This window comes from Pongo abelii, chromosome 2, assembly GCF_028885655.2.
Source record: "Pongo abelii isolate AG06213 chromosome 2, NHGRI_mPonAbe1-v2.0_pri, whole genome shotgun sequence".
In the NCBI taxonomy this organism is placed as follows: Eukaryota; Metazoa; Chordata; class Mammalia; order Primates; family Hominidae; genus Pongo; species Pongo abelii.
In genome coordinates this window covers 68,545,419-68,564,528 of record NC_085928.1, presented here as the reverse complement: position 1 = coordinate 68,564,528, position 19,110 = coordinate 68,545,419, and the positions used below count along the sequence as shown (strand labels likewise).

Sequence of the window (19,110 nt, the reverse complement as noted above, 5' to 3'; positions counted from 1 at the left end):
CCACCAAAGGCTGGGTTAGGTGCTGAGCCTGTAGATGGTGGGGAGCAGATGGCTCTGGCTCTGAGGGTGGAGTCTGGAAACTGGGTGCACTGGCCTGTGAGATGAAATTCTCCCTCGGCCCTGCCACAGGGATTTAGATATGCAGGAGCTGGACAAGAGAGTTAATAAGGAACTAAAAATACATTTTTTGTCTTTTTTTGAGACGGAGTCTCACCCTGTCACCCAGGCTGGAGTGCCGTGGCTCGATCTCGGCTCACTGCAACCTCCGCCTCCTGGGTTCAAGCGATCCTTGTGCCTCAACCTCTGAATAGCTGGGATTACAGGCATGCACTACCACATCTGGCTAATTTTTGTAATTTTATTATTTATGTATTTATTTATTTTTGAGATGGAGTTTCGCTCTTGTTGCCCAGGCTGGAGTGCAATAGCGCAATCTCGGCTCACCACAACCTCTGCCTCCCGGATTCAAGCGATTCTCCTGCCTTAGCCTCCCGAGTAGCTGGGATTACAGGCATGCGCCACCACGCCTGGCTTATTTTGTATTTTTAGTAGAGACAGGGTTTCTCCATGTTGGTCAGGCTGGTCTCAAACTCCTGACCTCAGGTGATCCCCCTGCCTTGGCCTCCCAAAGTGCTGGGGTTACGGGTGTGAACCACTGCGCCTGGCTTAATTTTTGTATTTTTAGTAGAGACGGTTGGCCGTCTGGTCTTGTTGGCCAGGCTGGTCTTGGCAATGTTGGCCAGGCTGGTCTTGAATCCCTGACCTCAGTGATCCACCCGCCTTGGCCTCCCAAAGTGTTGGGATTACAGGCATGAGCCACCGCGCCTGGCCTAAAAATACATTTACTGAGTGCCTACTGTGCGCTAGATGCTGGGGATGCAACCGTGAAAACACAGCCAAGGTCTCAGGCCTCAAGGAGCTTACAGTCCAGTGGGAGATGAACTGTAAGGAGCTAACACACAGATGCATGTCACCCACTGCAGTATGAGTGCTCAAAGGATAAATGTAGGTCGGGTCGGGGGTGCAGGTAGGAGAGTGCAAGATGAGAGGATTTGATCTCATCAGGGGAAGCTTCCCAGAGGCAGTGAAACTTGAGCCTCCTTCGAAACGAATAGTGGACCAAGAAGTGAAGGACCACGCACACATTATCTAGCCAGGGGGAGCAGCATGTACAAAGGCCTGGGGGTGGGCTGAGGCTGGGGACAGGGCAGGGTCAGGCCACCCAGCGCCATGCAGGCTACCGCCAAGAGTTTGCTTTCACCCGAGAGTGAAGGGAAGACGTTGGAGGGCTTCCACCTGGGAGTATCCTCTTGTTTTGGCCACTATATGGACTGGGGGGGGGGGCGGGCCTGTGAGGTTCCAGATGTCAACTGAGTAGGATGGGAAGACACTTCAGGAATCTGAAGGGATTTGGGAAGTGACCAAGGTTTTCTCTTCCCATCTGTTGCTACTATCTTCCTGAAGTCTTCAGTTTCACAATTTTCATGCAGTTTCTTCTTGGTTGTGCAACTCTGACAGTTTCTAACTTTGGGTTTGGCATCTCAGCCAGAGTCATTTCCTTCCTGGAGCTGGGCTCTCATTGAGTGGAAAATTTGGGGCTGCTATGTAAAATGAAACAGAAGAGAATGAACCCTTCCTCTCCGGAAGGGGCCGGGCTGTGCCAGGTCCAGACAGGGCTTGTGTGCCTGCTCTCTTAGAAGGCTGCCCTGCCTCCACCCCTTTCCAGCTGCTAGGGCACAACAGAACATGCCTACATCCAGACCCTGCCCACTGCAGACTTGCCACTTGAGGTGACACTGTTTTGGGCCAAAACCACAGGCCAGGGGTCAGAGCACCTGGGTTCTAGTAATAGCTTGTATTTAGCACATGATATGTGCCAGGTAAGCATCTTTTCTCACAACTCTTATTATCCCTATTTTATAGAAGAGGAAACTGAGGCTCAGAGATTAAGTAATTTCCCAAGGCCACATAGCCCGTAGTGATGAGGCCAACATGGGAATTCAGGTCTGCCTGACCTTACCCCCTTCTTGGTAGGTTACTAGATTGCATCAAGTCTCACTTTCCCCATCTGGAAAATGGGTAAAGACATTGCCCTATCTGCTTTTCTTGTAGACTGGGAAGGTTCAAAGCATACGAGATGGTGAGGTTTTCTTTTTTTCTTTTTTTTTTGTGAGACAGAGTCTCACTCTGTTGTCCAGGCTGGAGTGCAGTAGCATGAGCTTGGCTCACTGCCACCTCTGCCTCCTGGAATCAAGCAATTATCCTGCCTCAGCCTCCTGAGTAGCTGGGACTATTGGCCCCCACCACCACACCCAGCTAGAGGTTTTCTTAAAGTTAATTGCTGAGTGGCTAAGGACAGGTCACTTGACCTTTTCCTTCCATGCATTCATTATTCCATTGGAAAAAAGCAAGGCTTTAATCACTGTTGGTCTCTTGAGAGCGGTGGTAGAATGAACAGAGTGTGGAATGCCTCTAAGCCCGTCCCCAGTGTTTCAGAGAGGAAGGGTAAGAGCTAGGGTGAAGTGAACCATCCTTTACTGAACTCCTGCTAGATGCTTAGCTCTTAGAACCAGGCTCCTCCAGTTGCAAGTTTTGGACACATACTCAGATGATGCATTAGCCAGGATAGGCTCAGTTATGCTGCAGTATCAGATAAACCTTGAAATCTAGTTCCTCAACGCAACAAATATTGATTTCCCACTCACCTGAAGTCCAGTAAGGGTCATGCAGCCTCCTGCATTCTTGTAGCCAGCTACGTCATCTAGAACATGTGGCTTCCAAAGTCACTGTGGCCGGGGAAGAGAGGGATGGAAGAGGCTCACTAGCTGTTAAGTGCTTTGTCCAGGAAGTGATAGATAGCATCTTCACTTAAAATCCACTGGCTAGGCCGGGCGCCGTGGCTCACGCCTGTAATCCCAGCACTTTGGGAGGCTGAGGCTGGTGGATCACGAGGTCAGGAGTTCGAGACCATCCTGGCTAACATGGTGAAACCACGTCTCTACTAAAAAATACAAAAAAATTAGCCGGGCGTGGTGGCGGGTGCCCGTAGTCCCAGCTACTCAAGAGGCTGAGGCAGGAGAATCGCTTGAACCCGGGAGGCGGAGCTTGCAGTGAGCCGAGATCGCGCCACTGCACTCCAGCCTGGGCGACAGAGCGAGAATCCGTCTCCAAAAAAAAAAAAAAAAAAAAAAAAAATCCACTGGCTAGAACCAGTCATGACGCCCAGCCTAATTGCTAAGGAGGCAGGAGTATGAGACGGAGCAGATGGTTATTTGGTAAGTACTCTCTCAGCTACAGGTTACCTCAGTTCCAGGGCGCTTACAGTAAGGTTCTGCCTAACCGTGGCCTACAAGGCCCTGCATGGCTACTTTTGCCGAGCTCTTCAACATCACCTCTACCACTTTCCCCCTCAGTCATTCCCCTCAGCCACTAGGGTCGTCCTTCACTTGCGGGGATATGCCAAGTTTTTGCTGCCTAAGGACCTTTGCACACATGTTCCCTCTCCTTGGAATGCTGTCCCTCCCCAGCTTCCCTGCATTCTTCCATGCTGGTCCTTTTCATCCTCTGGGTGTCTGCGTACCTGGCCCCTTCTCATGGCAGCTTTTCCTGGCCAGCCTATGGAAGTAGGTCCATCAGGCACCCCTCCCTCGAGTTTGTTTCCAGCATAGAGCTCCTCCCAGTTTATAATTAGATGTCTTTTATTTAACTAGCTTAATGTCAGTATTATGGCAGTTTTGATAAAGGATTCCCCATTCCCTAACACAACGAATGAATGAATGAGAAAGAATGAGTCATTTCAGCAGTAGGTGGAGTACAAGTTCACTGGAGAACCAGGGATCACACAATTAGGAAGGCAGGCTGTGATCTCAGGTTTGCCTCATTTCAGGTCTAGCTTGAGTTGGGAGTTTGTGTGTGTGTGCATGTGTGTGTGTGTGTTGTGTGTTGTGTGTTGTGTGTGACTGTGTATGGCCTGGAGGGCCAAACCCAGGGATTAGGAGGGAAAGGAAAAGAGAAGGTGCAGAAAGCTGTGTTTGTCCGAGATAGAGCCAGCTGGCACGAGGGTGGTTTAGTTACAGCTGAATCACTTTTGTTTGTTCTGGAAGGGATCTATTCTGGCCACATGAGTCAGCTTAAGAACAAATTACTGTGTAGTTTGACGGGTGTGAAGGGTTGGGGGGGATTTCCAGAGTGTGCTCACCCAGGAAAGACCTTGTTGCCAGCTCTGAGTCCCCTCTGCTCCCAACAGCTCCTGGATTTGCCACTGTGTGAAATGTTCTCACGCAGCTAGTGTGACGGCCCAGGCCCTGTCAGCCAAAGGCCCAGCACCCATAAACATCATTTAATCCTTTCTCCCGAAGGAAGTGGGGCATAAACAAGCACATAATAAATAAATCTGCATTCTAGGCTTTGCTTTCTTCAGATATAAGACAACTACCTTATACTTGGTAGCAATTATCCCCCAGAGCTGTTACCTGAATTAAATAGGCCACAGATATGGGAAAGAACTTAGGAAAAAAGCCTGACCTAGAGTTAGAGTGGTCATTATAATAACAGTAGTAGGAGGCCAAGGCGGACGGATCACCTGAGGTCAGGAGTTTGAGACCAGCCTGGCCAATATGGCAAAACCCCGTCTCTACTAAAAATACAAAAATTAGCCGGGCGTGATGGTGTGTGCCTGTAATCCCAGCTACTTGGGAAGGTGAGGTAGGACAATCGCTTGAACCCAGGCGGCAGAAGTTGTAATGAGCAGAGATCGTGCCACTGTACTCCAGCCTGGGCAACAGAGCGAGACTATAGCAAATGATGGTAGCTTAGATCTGCTGGGTGTTAATTTTTTTATCCTCATGGCAGGTCTTGGGGTCGGGGGTCCACTTCCACATCTCATTTGTCGGATGAGGAAGCCAAGGCTTAGGAGGGTCCCCCTGCTGGTGAGCCTGACTACAGGACACACTCTAGACTGCTGGGAGTTCATTTGCCTTCCGTGGCATCAGTGATTCATGCTCATTAGGAAGAGCACAGGCATTCCGAAAACAAATCAGAGAGAAAAAGAAATCATGCCTGGCAACCAGCTCTGGTGAACCATGACAGGGGCACAGAGAAGCGCTTCTGCCCCTCCCCCATTTCCTCCTTGTATCTGGGACTCAGCCCTCATCACCGTGGGTTCTCAGCCCCAGCAAGGCAGCTTTCAAAGATATCCAGATTCCAGGCTGGGTGCAGTGGCTCACACCTGTAATCCCAGAACTTTGGGAGGCCAAGGCAGGTAGATTGCTTGAGCCCAGGAGTTTGAGACCAGCTTGGGCAATATGGCAAAACCCTGTCTCTACCAAAAAAAACAAAAACAAAAACAAAATTAGCCTGGCGTGGTGGCGTGCTCCTGTACTCTCAGCTACTTGGGAGGCTGAGGTGGGAGGATTGCTTGAACTTGGGAGGTAGAGGCTGCAGTGAGCTATGGTTGCACCAGTGCACTCTAGCCTGGGCCACAGAGCACGACTCTGCCTCAAAAACAAAAACAAAAAATCCAGACTCTGTCTGAGAACCGCCATGTCAACCTTCTGGTGCCTGTGGCCACCTAAGCTGTAGATTAGCTGTTCCTTCCATCACCTGCATCCCCTTCCCATCCCTGGGGGTCCTAGCAGGGAGAACCCTGGGCTGCCCACCTCCAGTGTGTGACTGAGGCTGGCGGCCAATGGCGTGGGCGCAGGCCCCCACCTCCCCTGCTGCTGGGCTCCTATGTTACTTTGCCCTCATGGCCACTGTGCCTCTCGACACTGTGCACCAAGTTGCTGCCCACCTAGAATCGGTTTCCATTAGAGTGTTTAAAATGTTAAAAATAGCCTTCCACCCTAAATGCTTCCTTCAGAGGCCCGAGTTGGGAATCAGAGGTTCTTTTCTATCTGCACCTTTCTGGCAGAACTGAAGGAGGGTGGCTGTTTGCACAGTGTTTCGGGCCCCTGCCCTGGGCCAGCCACTTCACATTTGTCATCATGGAGCCCTGGGATGGCCCTGGGAGGTGTGGGGTTATTATTCTGACTCCACAGGAGAGGCGCATGAAGTTCAGAGGGTTAGGAGGTCTGTGCCTGGGCGTGAAGCTGGAATTGTAGAGCTTGGGTCTGGTTCAAGCCAGAGCCGACGCTTCCCCACGCTTACTCTTGTGATCCTAGTTCTACTCTTTGATCACAGTCTGTATTTTTGGATCTCATGATCCTGCAGAATCAACTTTATGTGTGGAATTCTCTTGAGAATTTAATCCTGGGAGGAAAGAGTGCTGTCTTGGAAGCCTGAGGCTGCCCCTGTCTATCTGTGATAAGAAGTCCGTGAGCAGCTCACTCCTGAGCCTTGGCCTTGGCAGACAGGAAGCTCAGTGTGAGAGTTAAAGCTCGTCACAGCCCTTTCTTGTAGGCATTTGGCCTCCTTTGCCTCATCCTGCCTTTGGTGTTCTATTTTTATTTCACTAGCTCTCTGGTGTGCCAGCCTGAATGAGTGGGCGTTGCGTCTTTCTAGCTAGCAGGGAGCAGGTTTGGAGGGATGAGGACAGAGGCCATTTTCTCCATCTTCAGGTTTGGACAGTGGGACAGGCATGCATGGGCCTGCCCGTCCACCCAGCTCAGACCATGCCGGCAGCTCCAGGGTGGAGATGAGGGTGGTTCATGTTTATACGCACCATTTATTGCTTGCATTTTAAAGACATCTAAAAACTCAAAGCTTGCTAAGATGGGGGTTTCACAGGAAACCAAAACTTCTTGTTGGGGCTGACGTGGGGCTCTGTTGCCTTATATCCGTGGCTGGTGTGACCTGGTGCCTCTTGTATGGGAGGGTGGATGTCAGCCCCAAGTGTGCTGACAGGTCTGGTCACAGGTAGCCTTGCCAACACCGCCCCTCCCCATCTGTTCCTCACTCCTGCTCACTTCCAAGTGCCCTGTGGTGCCAGGTGGGGCCACCGCATGTCACTGCAGAAAGAACAAGAAAAAGAAAGAGAAAAGCTGGCCTCTCTTTAGGATGAAAACATAATGACATTTTTTATCTTCCCTACGGGTGGATCCCACAGAGGTTGGCCACAAATAGGTTGGTGGCCTTGATGTTCCTGCCAAATGTGTTTTGACAGAGAGGAAAAGATTTGTGCTGAACAAAACATTATCCTGAATAGGACACTGGACTGGGAACAGTGGCTCAGGCCTGTAATCCCAGCACTTTGGGAGGACAAGGTGGGAGGATCACTGGGGCCTAGGAGTTTGAGACCAGGCTGGGCAACATAGTGAGATGCTGTCTCTACACAAAATTAAAAATTAGCTGGGCGTGGTGTTGCCTGTAATCCCAGCAGCATGGGAGGCTAAGTGAGGAGGATAGCTTGAGCTCAGGAGTTTGAGGCTGCAGTGAGCTGCGATCACACCACTGCATAGCCTGGGTGACAGAGCAAGACCCTGTCTCAAAAAAAAAAAAAAAAAAAAGGAACAGGACACTGAAGTTAAGTAAGGCTGTAAGTATCACCTTCATCCCCATTTTACTGATGAGAACAATGAGGCTCAGCCAGGCAGGCCTCTGACAAGGAGAAGGTGCCTCATTTGCTGGGGTCATGGGCGGTTCTGGATGTAGGTGAGACCTTTAGGGAGCATTTTATATTGTTGCGGGCCTGGCCTCTGCAGGAGGTCACTGTTGGGAAGTGACTTCAGCGAGCCCAGCTGGCCCTGAGCCAGGGGAGCCACTGCTGCCCTTTTGACACAGATGTCACAAGGATGACAAGCCTTTCCAGGAGCACAGGCCCCACTTGAGGCAGTTTGAGGAGGGAGGGGGGAGGGAGAGAGGCAGTCTCTCCCTGCCAGAGAGGGGAGGCTGGGAAAGATGAGGACTGGGAGTGGCGGGGAGTAGCCTTCCAAGGGAGCACAGGCAGAGCTTTCACTTCTGTGCACCCTGGGAGCGACAGCTCTGTTCCAGACCCGTGCTTGAATCAGCACTCACCCCGACATTGTTCATTGTCATTCTGTACAAGGGACTGGTTTTCTGTTGTTGTTGTTTTTTGAGACAGAGTCTTGCTCTATTGCCTAGGCTAGAGTGCAGTGGCACAATCTTAGCACACTGCAGCCTCTGCCTCCCCGGTTCAAGCGATTCTCCTGCTTCAGCCTCCTGAGTAGCTGGGACTACAGGTGTGCACCACCACGCCTGGCTAATTTTTGTATTTTTAGTAGAGATGGGGTTTCGCCATGTTGGCCAGGCTGGTCTAGAACTCCTGACCACAGGTGATCTGCCCGCCTTGGCCTCCCAAAGTGCTGGGATTATAGGCGTGAACCACTGTGCCCGGCCTAGGGACTGTTTATTCTCCTCCTGGGCCTGTGGAAGGCAGTGGGATGCCATGAGGCAGACGGTGATCCTGTGATTCCTGCAGGCAAGGCCCCTGTTGGAGAGAAACTGACTTCTAGACTCTGAGTTTCAGCCACAAAGGCCTTGGCCTGATGGCAGTCAGGATGGGGGGGGCCTATCGAACCACCGAAGTGCCTGTGGAGCCCAGGTGGGGAGAGAAGTGCATGTTCTCTGGGTGCCCTTACGTCAGTGGTTCTGGGAGGAGACCCCGCCTTCCTGCCTCAGTGCTGCCTGCCTTCCTGTTTCCCTTGGGCAGGTCTTGTTCCCCACTGAGCCTCAGCTTCCTGACCTGAGATCTCCAGGGTTGTGGGGAGGTTGCTTGAATTGAATGTATCAATACACAACGTGGACATTTGTTGATGAAAAACAGAAGTGAGGTGGATCTGAATCTCATGAAGGGCTGATTCATCGTCTGCTTACTGGAGCCAGAGGGGTCCCCAGGGCAAACTAGTCACACTAGCTTGGAAGACTCAGTTCTCGTCATTACTTTAGCTAGCTTGCTAACTGATTTTTTTAAAAAGAAGTATACTTTACTGTGTAAATAATGCATAATGATTTTGTTGAAAAATTCTATGGTATGAATAAATCACAAAGAAAAAACCCCACAATATAAAATCAGGCCAGGCGCGGTGGCTCATGTCTGTAATCCCAGCACTTTGGGAGGCTGAGGCAGGTTGATCACTTGAGGTCAGGAGTTCAAGACCAACCTGGCCAACATGGTGAAACCCGATCTCTACTAAAAATACAGAAAAAAAAAAATTAGCTGGATGTGGTGTAGCACGCCTGTAATCCCAGCTACTCAGGAGGCTGAGGCAGGAGAATCTCTTGAATCCAGGAGGCAGAGGTTGCAGTGAGCCGAGATTCTGCCACTGTACTCCAGCCTGGGCAACAGAGTAAGACTCTGTCTCAAAAAAAAAAAAAGAAAACTAAAGGAAAGACTCCCATCCTACTCTTCTTATCCTCAATATGTGGACTATTTAAGAGATAACCAATATTTTAAGACTATAACCACCACAGTAATAAAGGTCCCATATTTTGAGCTAAGCAGTGTCTCCATTAGTCTTCATAAAAGTTGTCCAAAGGAGGACCGGGCACGGTGGCTCACGGCTGTAATCCCAGCACTTTGGGAGGCTGAGGAGGGCAGATCACGAGGTCAGGAGATCGAGACCATCCTGGCTAACACGCTGAAACCCCGTCTCTACTAAAAATACAAAAAATTAGCCGGGCGTGGTGGTGGGTGCCTGTAGTCCCAGCTACTTGGGAGGCTGAGGCAGGAGAATGGCGTGAACCTGGGAGGCGGAACTTGTAGTGAGCCGAGATTGTGCCACTGTACTCCAGCCTGGGCGACAGAGCGAGACTCCATCTCAAAAAAAAAAAAAAAAAAATTATTTAAAATGTCAGTGACACTCATAGGTGGGAATTGAACAATGAGAACACATGGACACAGGAAGAGGAACATCACACTCTGGGGACTGTTGTGGGGTGGGGGGAAGGGGGAGGGATAGCATTTGGAGATACCTAATGCTAGATGACGAGTTAGTGGGTGCAGCACACCAGCATGGCACATGTATACATATGTAACTAACCTGCACGTTGTGCACATGTACCCTAAAACTTAAAGTATAATAATAATAAATAAATTAAAAAATAAAATAAAATAAAATAAAATGTCAGTGACAGTAAAGAAAACACAAGGAAGAAGCCACTCATCACCCCCCGATATTCAGCCTTGTTATTTTTGTGCATTCCCGATGTCTCCCCAACTCCTTCCACCCTGGGGAAGTCAGTGATCACCCCTTTGTTCCTGTTTGTCCGGGGATTGGGGCATCTGCCTCTGGGGGGATTTGGGCTGGTGGTGGCAGTGATGGCAGTGGTGTTTCAATAGTTCTGCCCTAGCTAGGTGGGAGACAGTGAAACCAGTCCCCGGTTTGACTGTTGTTGGCTGTTTTACTTGACACAAGTCATTTCACTTATCTGAGCCTCAATATGCTCAAAAATAAAATGCAGATAAACCTATGAACTACCAGAGATTGTTGTGAAAATTAAATAAATCCGCATGGTGCCATACCAGTGTGGTGCTATGCAAATTTAGGTCTTATTGTTTTAGTTCAAAAGCTTGGGTTTGAAAAGCGAGGTCCCAGGGTAACAATTGGTTTTGTTTAGAGAGGCATAGTTCACCAGTTCAAAGAAATGTTGCTGGAGATGTTTTGTCCCAGCCCTACCTGGGACATCTGTTGTGACATCCCCTGTGTCATGCTTTATGTCATGCTCTGTGTGACATCAAGCGAGTCAGCAGCCTTTCCTGGGACTTCAGTGCCCCAGTTTTTGTCGTTCTCAAACATGAGTCTATCCCAAACCACCAGAGAATGAGGGACTTGAATGCAGGGCTATAGAATCGGGTTTTATCTAGGAGGCAATGGGGAGACAGAAAGATTCAGGCTAAGGAGTGTGGACATTATCTAGGCAATGGGGAGCCCCATCAAGGCTTCAAGCAGGGAAGTGACGAGGCCAGATGTATACTTTGGTAAGAGGTAGCCTGGCAAGGGTGTGGAGGCTGCCTGAGCTGGCGGCAGGGCCCAGCCAGAAGGGATAAGATCAGGGCCCAGTGGAGGAGGGGAGAGAAAGCTGTTCCACAGAGCAGCTCTGAGAAGCTGGCTGGAAGCTGAGGTTGACACACCCTCGAAGCACCTTTGGGGTTTCCCAAGTTGATGTAAAAAGGAAATGATTACCCTCTAGAAGGCAGGGGAGTTCTTCAGCCAGTCCTGCCTGCCTTTGGCATGTGATCTTAGAAGTCATTTAACCTGCTCAGGCCTCAGTTTCCTCATCTCTGAACACGGATGAGAAGCAGAGATGTTGTGAGGATTCATGTCTGTGCAGCTGGGCCTGGGCCCGGTACAGCCCATCCTCAGTGGCCATGGCTGCTGCTTTAGGATTCCCATCCATCAAGTGGGAAGGATGTGTGTGTCTCCACTGCGTGAAAGGGAGGTCGTAGGACAGCCAGAACTTTGATCCCTAGGGGCTGAAGTGGGAGCTTAGAGGGATGGTGTCTTTGACCCACTCATGTGTTCAGGGAAATGTGCAGTCTACAGTGCCTGTCCCCATCTGTACTCTCCCACATGACACCCCAGCGGGAGGCAAACGGACGCCATTATCACCTCCGTTTTATAGGTGAGGGAAGGGAGACCGAGAGGAGGAAGGTGACTTGTTGGAGGTCACACAGCTGGTTGGGTGGAAGCAGGTGTGTGTGACTTAGCACGTCAGAGCTCCACCCTCGCCAGGACTGCCATGTTCAGCCACTGCTCTTTTTTTTTTTTTTTTTTTGAGACAGAGTCTTGCTCTGCCGCCCAGGCTGGAGTGTAGTGGCGCGATCTTGGCTCACTGCAAGCTCCGCTTCCCCGGTTCAAGTGATTCTCCTGCCTCAGCCTCCCAAGTAGCTGAGACTATAGGCGTGTGCCACCATGCCCGACTAATTTTTGTATTTTTAGTAGAGACGGGGTTTCACCATGTTGGCCAGGCTGGTCTCGAACTCCTGACCTCAGGCAGTCCACCCACCTCAGCTTCCCAAAGTGCTGGGATTACAGGTGTGAGCCACCGTGCCTGGCCTACTGCATTTTAAAGACGGGGAGGCCGAGGCCAGAAAGGGAAAGACCCTCCTGCCCTGCAACACCATGCATTTGTGGCAGAGCCAGAATTAGAATCCAGGTCTCTGACTTCCAGACCCAGTCTCTCAATGGCTACCCCACTTCATGGAATAGTAATAACTTTCTTTCCACCTTGTTTTCAGGGAAACCGGCTCCTGAAATCAGGTGTCCCATTCCAGCCTTCCCTGACTCTGTGAAACCAGAAAAGCCTTTGGCAGCTTCTGTAAGAAAGGCTGAGAATGAACAGGAAGAGGGGCAGCCTGTGAGGATGGCCACCTTTCCAGGCCCAGGTATTTTAAATTTAACTTTTTTACTTAAAGCACTTTTATTTAAGGAAATGAAGATATATCTATAAGGACATTCAGCTTAGCATATAAGAGCAAAAAATTGAGGCTGAGCACGGTGGCTCATGTCTATAATCCCAGCTCTTTGTGAGGCTGAGGCGGGAGGATGGCTTGAGCCCAGGAGTTTGAGACCAGCCTAGGCAACCTAGTGAGACCTTGTCTCTACAAAAAATTTTTTAAAAATTATCCAGGCATGGTGGCATGCACCTGGTAGTCCCAGCTATTCAGGAGGCTGAGGTAGGGGGATTGCCTGAGCCCAGGAGTGCAAGGCTGTGGTGAGCTATGATCACATCACTGCACTCCAGCCTGGGTGACAGAGCGAGACTCTTCCTAAAGAAAGCAAAAATCTGGCAACAACAATGGGGGATAATAAAATTAATGTCAGACAGTCACAATAAAGTACTATCAACAATGACATAGACATGCCTATGTACATGGAAACATACTGACAATATAGGGAGGTAGAAAAGTAGAAAAAATCAGGTAACAAAATGTATATAGCATCTATTACCATTTTTGTGAGCAGAAAAGAAATAACTTGGTAATTGGAGGCTTTCTAGTGCCAGACACTATTCTAAGTACTGTACTTCAAAGATATTGACTCATTTAATCTTCAACTAACTATGAATTACGTATTGTGATTATGCCCATTTTATGGATGAGAAAACTAAAGCACAGAGAGGTTAACCAGCCTGGCTGAGGTCATGTACTGCCGGGTCCCTGTTTTTCACCCGTGGTCTCCCGAGCCCCCAGCACAGGTTGGCCCTGTGTGCAGGCTCTGGACCGGATGTCTGACCATTTCTCTGTCCATTCTCCATACGCCCTGGCCCTCGCAGCCATGCAGTGGGGAATTGAGGGGTGCTTCCTGCCCACCACTTTCCTCCCCTCCATCAGTCACAGTCTGCTGAAGCCCAGAGAGGGACAGCAGCTTGCTTAAGGTCACACAAATAGGAAGTAATGTCTGAGCTGTGTGATTTGAACACTCACATCCCTAAGCATCGTACTCACTGCTATCCCAAAGCCTTTCGGACCACTTCAGATTTGTCTCTGTCACCTGTGCCCAGGCAAGGGCTCAGGGACAGTTTCCAAATGACAGAATGGCTCAGCCAGCAGATGACCTCCCTAGGGGAGCTGCTGCTCAGCCCAATCTCCATTCTCACCGCCTCACCCCTGGAGCCCTGCCTCACTTCCTGTCTCCTGCGGCCTCCTGAGTGGTGAGCCAGAGACCCCAAATCCACGTAATCTCAGTTCACTGGTGCCATTCCTGAAGCCAGGGGCAGCATCAGCTGGAAGGAACATGTTTTGTGGGCTTTTGTATTAGACAGACTAATATTTGAATCCCAGTGCTGCTGTTTTGTAGAATGACTTAGCCTTTGTACCTCAGTTTACTCATTTGTAAAATGGGGAGAATAATAGACTCTATTTCATCATATTGTGGTAAGAAATCCTGCACCTGAGTGTTGCACCATGGAGGTGCTCATTAAATGTTATCTGATATTATGAACATTCCAGACACTCCAGATAGGTTGAATCTAGAAAGTTAATTCTAGGCCAAGGAGTCTGGATTATTTCCTGTAGCTAAATATATATATTTTTAAGTGCAGACTTTTGATCAGCAATGAAAGATAAGGGGAAATGGTCCTGACCAAAGGGAAAATTATAACAAAATAGGGAAATTGTAGGGGCGTGCTGGTCAGGATGCAGGAGGTAATAGGCATAGCAGTTCCTTCTGATATTCTTTATCTAGGTTACTGTAAAGATAAATGTCATGGCCAGCCGGGCGCGGTGGCTCACGCCTGTAATTCCAGCACTTTGGGAGGCTGAGGCGGGTGGATCACGAGGTCAGGAAATCAAGACCATCCTGGCTAACACGGTGAAACCCCGTCTCTATTAAAAATACAAAAAATTGGCCGGGCGTGGTGGCGGGTACCTGTAGTCCCAGCTACTCGGGAGGCTGAGGCAGGAGAATCACTCAAACCCAGGAGGCGGAGGTTGCAGTGAGCTGAGATCGTGCCACTGCATTCCAGCCTGGGTGACAGAGTGAGACTCTGTCTCAAAATAAAAATAAAAATAAAATAAACGTCACATGTCTCTGTCAGCCTTTGCTGTTTACTTTCTTTCCTTTTTTTTTTTTTTTTTGAGATAGGCCTTGCTCTGTTGCCCAGGCTAGATCACAGTGGCACAGTCATAGCTCACTGCAGCCTCAACTTCCCTGGCTGAAGCAATCCTCCCACCTCAGCCTCTCAAGTAGCTGGGACTACAGGTGTACATCACTACGGCCAGCTAATTTTTTATTTTTGTAAAGACAGGTCTCATTATGTTGCCCAGGCTGGTCTCGAACTCCTGGGATCAAGCGATTCTCCCACCTTGGCCTCCCAAAGTGTTGGGATTACAGGCAAGAGCCACTGCACAGAGCCCTATTTACTTTCTTTCTTTTTTTGGCAGGGGGATGGAATCTGTGTCACCCAGGCTAGAGTGCAGTGGCACAATCTCGGCTCATTGCAACCTTTGCCTCCCGGGTTCAAGCGATCCTCCTGTCTCAGCCTCCTGAGTAGCTGGGACTATAGGCACGCACCACCACGTCTGACTGATTTTTGTATTTTTTGTAAAGATGGGTTTTCGCTGTGTTGCGCAGGCTGGTCTTGAACTCTTGGGCTCAAGCAATCCACCCGCCTTGGCCTCCCAAACTGCTGGGATTACAGGCATGAGCCACTGCACCCAGCACCTATTTGCTTTCTTAATGGCACTTGGAGCAAATGTGCCCAGGCAGGTCAAGATGATAACTACAATCTGCAGGCAGAGACAGGAAGTTGATTGTCTATCTTTGCCTAAATTGAAAATAAGAAATCATTCATTTAATCAAACCACCCAAAGCTTGTCTTCTTTTGGGAAAACCCCAAGGTTCCACTGAGCCCCAGAGTTCAAACTCATCAATTATCTTGAAGGATTTTGGTAGGAGTGAAGGATACTGAGCCCACATCTTGACCCCTGTGATACCCTGGCTCCCCCTTGCAGTAGGTGAGAAGGAAGTAGGAAGAGACATAGAGGAGGAAAATATTTTTGTTTTGTTTTTTGAGACAGAGTCTCACTCTATCACTAGGCTCGATCTTGGCTCACTGCAGCCTCTGCCTCCTGGGTTCAAGTGATCCTCCTGCCTCAGCCTCCCGAGTAGCTGGCACTACAGGTGCGTGCCACCACACCCAGCTAATTTTTTGTATTTTTAGTAGAGACGGGATTTCACCATGTTGACCAGGATGGTCTTGATCTCTTGACCACCTGCCTCGGCCTCCCAAAGTGCTGGGATTACAGGCATGAGCCACTGCGCCTGGTTGAGGAGGAAAATATGTGAGCAGAGGAGCCATGGATAGGCTATGAGCACCTCAGCAAAGCAGTCTTGAAGCTAGAATTCAGATAAAAGGGTATTGAGCAGCTGAAATAACTGTCACAAAGCCTTAGCTGTAGGGGAGGCCACTGGGCTATCAGTCAGAATCTGTTTACTTACTCTGCATGTAGTTTCATCAGCCTTGGTAAAATACCAAGTACTGCATGTGTCACAGCCTGACCTTTGTGCTTTATAAACATCAGCTCTTTTTACCTGGACAAGGAACAGACCATTATTGCTCTTTTTACATTTGAGAAAGCTCAGATAAGTGAGGCATAGCTCATCTGAGGTCAGATCTTGAGTAGTGCTGGAGCCAGCGCTTGAGCTGAATTCTGTTTGATACTAATAAAGGAGATGGGGCAGCTGGGGGTAGACCCGCTGCCAGCATCAGGGCAGGACATAGAAGACCCCATGTCAGATACAGTGCCGCTGCTTCTGCAATTCTTGTACCTGCAACGACACAGCTCGGCAGGACCAGAGGTGGTGCATTTTGCTTGAGAAAGCAGGCATATTAGCCTCAGTAAATAGCAACAAAAAGGCCAAGGCAGTCGGATCACCTCAGGTCAGGAGTTCGAGACCAGCCTGGCCAACATGGTGAAACCCCATCTCTACTAAAAATATAAAAATTAGCTGGGCATGGTCTCAGGCGCCTGTAATCCCAGCTACTTGGGAGGCTGAGGTAGGCGAATCGCTTGAACCTGGGGGGCGGAGGTTGCAGTGAGCCGAGATCACGCCATTGCACTCCAGCTTGGGTGACAGAGAGAGACTCTGTCTCAAAAACAAAAACAAACAAAACAGAACAAAAAAGAAAAGCAAGAAAAACAAAGCTTCTGGAAGCATTTCCTTAGGAAATGGTTTGTTTTTTAGCTAAGTCCTGGCACTTGATCTGACCTCTGATTAGCTGTGCCTCACTCTTGGAAACAAGATTATGTAGAAGCCCCAAGCCCCATCCATCACTATCACCCAACAAGTATCCCATCTTGTTCATCTACTCTCCTGCCCCGTCTCCCTCCCCTCCCTTAGCCGTTATTTTAAAACATTTTTATATGAAAAAATTACAAACATACAAAAGCCGAGAGCATAATGACCCTCCATGTCCCCATCAGCTGGCTTCAGTAATGATCCACAAATGGCCAACTTCTGATTACTTTGTGTTGAATCCAGGGAGATTTTCATATCCTTGATAGCAGGAGAATTCCTTCTCATTCTCCTCTCTCTGCCCTTGGACATATGATGGGGGCCTTTAAAGATTATGGTTGTGAGTTTCTCCTACCACAGATAACTACCCCAGGCACGAGGAGCCAATCCGATTAGATCCCAGAGGAGGGGAGGGCTGGGTAGGGAGAGATGGAGAGTAATGGCTGGTGGGTCCTGTCTGATTTTCCAGACCAGAGTCCATTTCTTTTCCCCAAGACCACAGGGATAAATAAACCCAACTAATAGCCCTCATATGTTGCAGGAGCAGGCCTTGGGGATTCCCCCAAACTGAGAGGCCTGGGGGAGCCTCCTGAGCAAACCCCAGGCATTAAGTCAGATAGGAAACTCGTGACTTGTGTGAGGCAAGCTCTGACCTCAGACTTACCAGGCACAGAAGAACCCTGTGTGCAGAGAGAGCCCTGCCCTGTGGCCAGGCCTGGCAGCAGGATGGAACTCAAGTTAGTCTGGAGCAGCGGTTCCCAGTGTGGGGCCCACACCTGCAGTGGTGCACAGAACCTGAGTGTTAGCACAAATATAGATCATATGTAGAAGAACTAGGGACTTCATGGATATTACTGTTTAACACAAGGCTGAATACATAACACTGGAATTAAAGTTGGTTGAAAGAAAACCGTCAGGTGACTCATAGTGAGGTGGCACAGACACGGCCAAAAACTTGGAGACCGGATGAACATAACTGCAGTCTGAGGGATGCAGGCCAAGAGTACTGAGCTGAGGCCAAGAGAAGGCAGGGCAAGGGTGGAAGTGGCCACCACAGAGCAGCCTTTCTGCAAGACAGGGGCCCTGTGCTGGACAGCAGAGGCCTCCATTAGTCCAGGTCCTTGGTGAGAGGCAGATACCAAGACAGGATAGGATTTCATCAACAAGATAGGATTTCATTAGGACAAATACTTGCAAGAAAATGGAGAGGGAGCTGGGCAAGGCTGGGAGAGCCTTGGGACCACGGTGCACCATTTCTGAGGAAGGCTGGGTGGGCACTTGCTGGCCTGCCTTCAGTCTAAGGCAGATTCTCCAGGGTGTCCGTTGGCCATCACAGTCCTATCTGCCTAGTGTACCCTCTGCACGCAGTGCCTGGGGAACAGCCCCTGGGAAGCATGGTCAGGATGCAGATGCAGGGATTGATTGGAGCCAGCCACAGCCAGGCCCGCAGACAGCCAGGCTCCCAGCAGCTGGGGGTCTCCAGCTCGCATTCTCCTGGCTGCTAGACTCGCACAGCAGCAGGGCAAAGATCCCAGGAATGAGGCTGAGGGCAGCCCCTTGACAGGCTCCAGACCTTGTCTCAGGTGATTTCATTTTATCAGCTATCTGTGTGGGTTAATTGTTTAGCCAGGCTGATTTTATTTTCAGTCTCATGAAAGAAAATTTTTTGTTTTTAGTTTTTTGAGATTGAGTCTTGCTCTGTTGCCCAGGCTGGAGTGCAGTGGTATGATCTTGGCTCACTGCAACCTCTACCTCCCAGGTTTAAGCGATTCTTGTGCCTCAGCCTCCTGAGTAGCTGGAACTACAGGCATGCGCCACCATGCCTGGCTAATTTTTGTATTTTTAGTAGAGACAGGGTTTCACCATGTTGACCAGACTGGTCTCGAACTCCTGACCTCAGGTGATCCACCTGCCTCAGCCTCCCAAAGTGCTGGGATTACAGGTGTGAGCCACTGTGCTGGCCAAAATTTTTTTTTTTTTTTTTTTTTTTGATACAGTCTCACTCTGTCACCCAGGCTGGAGTACAATGGCACATCTCAGCTCACGGCAACCTTTGCCTCCCTGGTTCAAGCAATTCTCCTGCCTTAGCCTCCCAAGTAGCTGGGATTATAGGCACTCGCCATCATGCCAGGCTAATTTTTGTATTTTTGTAGAGATGGGGTTTCACCATGTTGGCCAGACTGGTCTTAAACTCCTAACCTCAGGTGATCCACCTGCCTCAGCCTCCCAAAGTGCTGGGATTACGAGCCTGAGCCACCGTGCCCAGGCCAAAATAAATTTTTTAATAGCCAAAGTTCCAGATGAGTCACTCCTTTCCGATGTTGTAAGCCACAAATACCTGAAGCAGGTAGATTTATCCAGTAATCTTGGGGTCAAGCCCAGTTTCCTTTGGAAGGGTCAGGTCCCCAGTTACTCAGAAGCTGTCCTTGCCATGGGGCTTCCTGGGTATTTCCAGATGATGATGTTTGAAGCC

At 49.6% G+C, this 19,110-nt stretch overlaps 1 protein-coding gene across 3 annotated transcripts in view; it reads left to right on the top strand.

Annotated features, from left to right (window-relative positions):
• The window catches only part of IRAK2 (interleukin 1 receptor associated kinase 2), an 80,476-nt gene that overhangs the window by 25,308 nt on the left and 36,058 nt on the right, over positions 1-19,110 (top strand). For 2 of the 3 annotated variants that reach the window (XM_002813447.6, XM_054551738.2), the window contains exon 3: positions 12,137-12,283. The exons of the other annotated variant lie outside the window; for it this stretch is intronic. In XM_002813447.6, the coding sequence (XP_002813493.5) occupies positions 12,137-12,283 (147 nt within the window). The remainder of the gene's footprint in view (positions 1-12,136; positions 12,284-19,110) is intronic. 3 annotated transcript variants of the gene reach the window in all.